The 7,256-nt window shown below is 54.0% G+C and overlaps 1 protein-coding gene across 5 annotated transcripts in view; it reads right to left on the minus strand.

Moving 5' to 3' along the window:
* RYR1 (ryanodine receptor 1) overlaps positions 1-7,256 on the minus strand; it is a 151,636-nt gene that overhangs the window by 5,915 nt on the left and 138,465 nt on the right. For all 5 annotated transcript variants that reach the window (XM_037730736.1, XM_037730734.1, XM_037730735.1 and 2 more), the window contains 6 exons: positions 6,842-6,972; positions 4,670-4,712; positions 2,761-2,891; positions 2,617-2,677; positions 1,145-1,291; positions 773-907 (listed from right to left, as the gene is read on the minus strand). In XM_037730736.1, the coding sequence (XP_037586664.1) occupies positions 773-907; positions 1,145-1,291; positions 2,617-2,677; positions 2,761-2,891; positions 4,670-4,712; positions 6,842-6,972 (648 nt within the window). The remainder of the gene's footprint in view (positions 1-772; positions 908-1,144; positions 1,292-2,616; positions 2,678-2,760; positions 2,892-4,669; positions 4,713-6,841; positions 6,973-7,256) is intronic.

A 7,256-nucleotide genomic window follows, 5' to 3' on the forward strand; every position in this document is an offset into this window, starting at 1 on the left:
GGGGTTTCACCATGTTGATCAGCCTGGTCTTGAACTCCCGACCTCAGGTGATCCGCCCGCCTTCGCCTCCAAAGTGCTTGGATTACAGGCGTGAGCCACCACGCCTGGCCACAATTTTCATTTTTTAGAGACTGGGTCCCTCTGTCTACCAGGCTGGAGTGTAGTGGCCCATTCATAGCTCAATGCAGCCTCAAACAGTTGGGCCCAAGAGATCTTCCTGCCTTAGCCTCCAGGTGCACAACACATCACCCACCTCATGTTTAAATTTTTTTTTGTAGAGACAGGGGTTTTTGCCTTGTTGCCCAGGCTGGTCTCCAACTCCTGGACTCAGCTGATCCTCCCGCCTCAGCCTCCCAAGGTGCTGGGATTGGAGGCTGGAGGCACCACACCCAGCCCGGAGGTACCATTATTAACTCCTTCATCAAATGCGAGAAGGGGGCTGGGCGCAGTGGCTCACACCTGTAATCCCAACACTTTGGGAGGCCGAGGCAGGAGGATCATAAGGTCAGGAGTTTGAGACCAGCCCGGCCGATATGGTGAAACCCCATCTCTACTAAAAATACAAAAATTAGCTGGGTGTGGTGGCAGGTGCCTGTAGCTACTTGGGAGGATGGGGCAGGAGAACTGCTTGAACCCGGGAGGCGGAGGTTGCAGTAAGACGAGATCCCACCACTGCACTCCAGCCCGGACAACAGAGCTAGACTCTGTCTAAAAAAAAAAAAAAAAAAACATGCGAGGAGGAAGGGTCCCAGAGCACTGGGGGAGGGCTCACTGTCATCATGTCATCACACTTCATGTCCGGCTCATCCTCATCCTCGCTCTTGTTGTAGAACTTGCGGAAGAAGTTGAAGGCCACCACGGTGTACAGGTAGACGACCACCGCCAGGAGGCCCACCGTCATCACCAGCTGCGGGCAGGGGACGGGTCAGCTCTGCCCTGGGCCTGCCCTCTCCCTGTCCCACCGATTCTGGGTCCTGGCCCCAGTTCGGCCCCTGTGGCTCTACCCCTCTGCCCCACACTCCCCCAGCTCAGCCCACCCGGCCTTGCCCCTGCTCAGCCCAGCTGCCCGGCCCTCACCCCTCCACCACCCGGTGACATGCCGGTCCCTGCTGGCCCACAGCCCGAAGCCAGGTCCTCCCCACACCTGTTTCCCATTGTGGGTGACAGAGGAGAGGATGGTGCGTAGGGTCTTGACCCCCATGGCGATGTCCAGGAGATGAGCAGCAAAGAAGAAGTTGTTGTAGTGTCCCAAGAGGGACATCACCATATACCAGCCCAGGTACAGGAAGGACTGTGGGCACACAGGGCCAGGGGTCAGAGGGCAGGCAGGGACACACGAGGAGCACTCTGGAGGGTACAGGTCACTTGGGAGAGTCAGCTGTGCCCTGGGGGTCGGGTGTCAGCTCTGGTTGGGGAGTACATGGAGGATCCGGGCATTCTGGGTGAGAAGGCATCCTGGGGGAGATGGGAGCCCCCTGCAGAGGAGAAAATCTGGGAATCCAAGGGCACTCTGAGGGAGTCAAAGGATGTTTTGGGCTGGGTATGGTGGCTCCTGCCTGTTAATCCCAGTGCTTTGGGAGGCTGAGGTAGGAGAATCACTTGAGGTCAGGAGTTCAAGACCAGTCTGGGCGACATAGAAAGACTTCTCATCTCTTTCTCTTTTTTTTTTTTTTTGACATGGAGTCTCTCCCTGTCACCCAGGCTGGAGTGCAATGGCGCAATCTCAGCCCACCGCAACCTCCGCCTCCTGGGTTCAAGCGAAGGAGGCTAAGCCTGCCGTAGCCTCCCGAGTAGCTGGGACCACAGGTGTGCGTCACCACACCCAGCTAATGTTTGTATTTTTGGTACAGACGGGGTTTCACCATGATGGCCAGGTTGGCCTCTAACTGCTGGCCTTAAGTAATCTGCCCACCCAGGTCTCCTGGCCCAAAGTGCTAGGGTTACAGGCCTGAGCCACCATGCCTGGTCACTCTTTCTTTTTTTTTTAGAGACAGGGTCTCACTCTGTTGTCTGGGCTGAAGTGCAGTAGTGCACACTCAGCTCACTGAAACCTCTGCCTCCTGGGTTCAAGCCATCTCCCCACTGCAGCCCAGTAGGTAGCTGGAACCACAGGTGTGCACCACCACACCTGGCTAATTTTTGTATTGATAGGGTTTCACTGTGTTGCCCAGGCTGGTCTCAAACATTTGAGCTCAAGCAATCTATCTTCGTTGGCCTCCGAAAGTGCTGGGATTACAGGCATGGGCCGAGGCGGGTGGATCACGAGGTCAAGAGATCGAGACCATACTGGTCAACGTGGTGAAACCCCGTCTCTACTAAAACTACAAAAAATTAGCTGGGCATGGTGGCGCGTGCCTGTAATCCCAGCTACTCAGGAGGCTGAGGCAGGAGAATTGCCTGAACCCAGGAGGCGGAGGTTGCGGTGAGCCGAGATCGCGCCATTGCACTCCAGCCTGGGTAACAAGATCGAAACTCTGTAAAAAAAAAAAAAAAGAAGGTACCTTAGAGTCCCAGGAGTCCCAGGAGTTATTCTGTGGTCAGGAACACCCGGAGTTGGGAACCCTCCTAACGCCCTCCCCTGCAGACCCCCTCCCCAACCTGCGGGCCGCTGCTCACTTTGTCTGTGAAGATGACCCCGAACTTCCAGATCTGGTACTTGACATCGATGGACATGATCCTGTGGGAGGAGATGCCTGAGCGTCAGACCCCCGTCACCTCCCCTGCATGCCCCAGGCCTGTGCAGGGGCATCCTGGGCTCACCAGGTCAGCAGCCCCGGTGGGGGGTTCGGCTTGCGCTCATTGTGGGCCGTGATCTCCAGTGTGGCCAGGTCCATGCCCAGTAGCTCGGCAATCCGCTCCCTCCCGTAGATGTCCCCATGTTTGTCCAGGACCTGCACAAGAGAGCGTCAGGCTGTGTAGACAGGGCTGGAGTGCGGGTGTGTGTCACGGCCTGCAAGGGGGTTCTGGGGACACTCTGAGAAATGGGGGTGCATTTTTTTTTGAAATGGAGTCTCCCTCTGTTGCCCAGGTTGGAGTACACTGTCACCATGTTGGCTCATTGCAACCTCCACCTCCACCGGGTTCAAGTGATTCTCCTGCCTCAGCCTCCCAAGTAGCTGGAATTACAGGTGCCCACCACCACACCCGGCTAATTTTTGTACTTTTAGTAGAGACGGGATTTCACTCTGTTGGCCAGGCTGGTTTCAAACACCTGACCTTCCGATCGGCCCGCCTTGGTCTTCCAAAGCTGGGATTACAGGCGTGAGCCACCCCAGGGTTCTGAAACTGTTCCTGACACACACAATAGGTGCTCCATAAACATGAGTGAATGAATTATGGTAACAGCCAACATACCTAGTGTTTTCCTATATGCCAGAAACTGCTCATGTAGTATAATACAACAACCCTGTATGGCCGGATTATTATTATACAGAAAGGTCAATAAACCAGAAGTAGAAAAGCAGGTAACTGACCGGGCGAGGTGGCTCACAATCTGTAATCCCGGCACTTTGGGAGGCCCAGGCAGGTGGATCACCTGAGGTCAGGAGTTCAAGACCAGCCCTGCCCACATGGTGAAACAAACCTCATCTCTACCAAAAATACAAAAATTAGCCAGGCATGGTGGTGGGCGCCTGTAATCCCAGATACTTGGGAGGCTGAGGCAGGGAGGTGGAGGTTGCAGTGCGCTGAGATCGCGCCACTGCACTCCAGCCTGGGTGACAGAGCAAGACTCCATCTCAAAGAAAAAAAAAAAAAAAGAAAAGCAGGCAATCCGTTCCAGAGTGTGTGTGCTTAAGGCAGTATTGCTAACTTCCTCTCTCTCAGCTAGTATTTCTTTTTTTTTGAGACAGAATCTCACTCCGTCACTGAGGCTGGAGTGCAATGGTGTGATCTTGGCTCACTGCAGCCTCCGCCTTCTGGGTTCAATCGATTCTCCTGCCTCAGCCTCTCAAGTAGCTGGGACTACAGGCACCCAGCTAATTTCTGTGTTTTTAGTAGAGATGGGGTTTTGCCATGTTGTCCAGGCTGGTCTCAAACTCCTGACCTCAAGTGATCTGCCCACCTCAGCCTCCCAGCATGCTGGGATTACAGGAGTGAGCCACCACACCCAGCCTAAACCAGTATTTCTTGAGTATTCACTCTGTGTCAGGCGCTATGCCATACATTTTTATTTTTTGTTATTATTATTGTTTTTTTTTTTTTTGAGATGAGGTCTCACTCTGTCACCCAGGCTGGAGTGCAATGGTGCAGTCTCAGCTCAGTGCAACCTCCGCCTCCTAGGTTAACCGATCCTCCCACCTCAGCCTCCCGAGTAGCTGGGACTGCATGTGCCACAAAGCCCCGCTAATTTTTTGTATTTTTGTTAGACATGGGATTTTGCCATGTTGCCCAGGTGGGTCTCAAACTCCTGAGCTCAAGTGTTCTGCCCACCTAGGCCTCCCAAAGTGCTGGGATTATAGGCATGAGCCACCATACCTGGCCTGGATGCTCCGCCCTTTCCATGTGTCCATTCAAGAGAGGGATGCGTGCTTACTATGCCCATGGGGAAACTGAGGTGCTACTCAGAGAGGCAAAACCTCTTGCCCAAGGTCACACACCAAGCAAGTGCTTGGTGGGCCTGTGATGGCCTGGTGGCAGGCAGGGACCCAGTGCATCCATGTCCTCTCACCTTGCGCTTGACAAACTTGTCCCAGTAGTTGCTGGGGAAAGACCTGCCGAGAGAGAGAGAGAGAGACAGAGACAGAGACAGAGCCAGAGACAGAGACAGAGACGGGGTGGAGAGGTTAGGGCCAGAGGAACTGGGGTGGGTTGAAACTCCACTGCTTTTGTTTTGAGAGGGAGTCTCACTCTGTCGCGATCTCGGCCCACTGCAACCTCTGCCTCCTGGTTCAAGTGATTCTCCTGCCTCAGCCTCTCGAGTAGCTGGGACTACAGGCACATGCCACCACACCCGGCTAACTTTTATATTTTAGTAGAGAGGGGGTTTCACCACGTTGGGCAGGCTGGTCTCACACTCCTGACCTCAAGTGATCCACCCGCCTCAGCCTCCCAAAGTGCTGGGATTACAGGTGTGAACCACTGTGCCTGGCTCCACTGCTTTTCTTATAGGAACCTTGAACAGTGGGGATCCCACTGCCATCTTTGCTGGACCCCCGATGAGGCAGAGAATTTGCATTCAGAGCCAGATGTGCACTCCGGTAAAGAGGCTTTGGCACAGTGTCGGGGTCGGGGGGAGTCCAAACCAGCAGCCTGACCTGGCACCAACTCCAGTGGAAATGCCTGTATTTTCATACTGATTGATTTCATTTAATTCATGATTCTGGTCCTTTATTCACCAGTTTTCCAAGTGGCTAATTTATGCCCTAACATCCTCGAATATGGCCAGTGAGTTTTGTTTTTTGAGAAAGTGGAGTGATGATTATGAATTCAGAGATTTGCAATTCTTTGAAGTGCTTCAATGCACTGCACTTCTAATTCCTATTCACTTTTTGTTGTGTTTTGTTTTTTGTTACCCCACCCAAGACATAAGGTCTTGCTCTGTCACTCAGGCTGGAGGACAGTGGTGTAATTATAGCTTACTGCAGCCTGGAGCTCCTGGGCTCACGTGATCCTCCTGCCTCAGCCTCCCAAATAGCTAGGACTACCTGTATGTGCTATCCAGGCTGGCATGCCTGGCTAACCTTTTAGTTGTTTTTTTTTTTTTTTTTTTTAAAGATAGAGGTTTCCCCATGTTGCCCGTGCTGGTCTTGAACTCCCGGGCACAGGGGATCCTCCCGCCTCAGCGTCCCAGAGTTCTGAGATTACAGGCATGAGCCACTGAGCACGGCTCCTAAAGCTTCTACTGATTTCTTTTCTTTTCATTTGGTTGGTTGTTTTTTCAGATGGAGTCTCACTGTCACCCAGGCCGGAGTGCAGTGGTGCAATCTGGGCTCACTGCAACCTCCACCTCCCAGGTTCAAGTGATTCTCCTGCCTCAGCCTCCTGAGTAGCTGGCACTACAGGCGCCTGCCACCATGCCTGGCTAATTTTTGTATTTTTAGCAGAGACCAATTTTTGTATTTTTAGTAAAGATGGGGTTTCAACCACATTGGCCAGGCTGCTCTCGATCTCCGGACCTCAAGTGATCCGCCCACCTTGGTGTCCCAAGTGCTGGGATTACAGGCGTGAGCCGCTGCCCCCAGCCATGTTTTTTTATTTTGCACTCATTGCACCCGAGTAAGAATCATACCTAGGGACAGGGTTTAAAACATAGGTTCCTGGGCTCACACCCCGGAGTCACTGAACGGGAACCTCCAGGGCCCAGGCCTAGGAATCTCTGCGTGCCACCCGCACCCACACAGATGCTGTAATCCATGGGAAATGTGCCCCTTTTATGGAGAGGAAGACTAAGGCATGGGGGGGAATAAGGCAGGGCCTGCAGGGCCCTGTAACTCTAGTGTTTTTTTTTTTGTTTGTTTGTTTGTTTTTTTGAGAGGGAGTCTCACTCTGTTGCCAGGCTGGAGTGCAGTGGCAGGATCTCAGCTCACTGCAAGCTCCACCTCCCTGGTCCAAGAGATTACCCTGCCTCACCCTCCCGAGTAGATGGCTCTACAGATGTGTGCCACTGCGCCCGGCTAATTTTTTGTATTTTAGTAGAGATGGGGTTTCACCATGGTGGCCAGGCTGGTCTCTAACTCTTGACCTTGTGATCTGCCCCCCTCAGCCTCCCAAAGTGTTGGGGTTACAAGCGTGAGCCACTGCACTCAGCCTGAAACTCCAGTTTTTTGAGGTCCTGGCTTGGACTGGGTGGAAACCCAGGTCCCCCCCTGCTGCCACCCTGAGGTCGGGGCTGGGTCCTTACGGTGTGTTGAGCACCAGGCGGTCCCACTGCCCCTTCACATCGTCGTCCTCCGGCTGCTCTGTGATGTAGAGGCCATCAAACTCAAGCTTTCGGGCCAGCTCCTTCTCCCGCTTAAAGATCACCAGGGGTACCTGGATAGTGGGAGGAGGTCACGGGAGGGCGTCAGGCACCTCGGCTGAACCACAGCCTCAGGAGAAGCCACGAGATCTTGCTGGAGTCTGTGTGTGACCCCACATCAGAAGAGCTTTCCCAGGGATGAGGGTAGAAATGAAGAGGTCCAGGCAGAGGGCCCAGGGCTGGGATGGGGGAGAGAGGCAGAGGGGTCAGGGCTGGGATGGGGGAGGCACGGACAGGTGTTAGGGCTGGGATGTGGGGGCAGAGGTAGAGGGGTGAGGGCTGGGATGGGGGGCAGAGG

This window comes from Cebus imitator, unplaced genomic scaffold (genome assembly GCF_001604975.1).
Source record: "Cebus imitator isolate Cc_AM_T3 unplaced genomic scaffold, Cebus_imitator-1.0 Scaffold356, whole genome shotgun sequence".
Classification (NCBI taxonomy): domain Eukaryota; kingdom Metazoa; phylum Chordata; class Mammalia; order Primates; family Cebidae; genus Cebus; species Cebus imitator.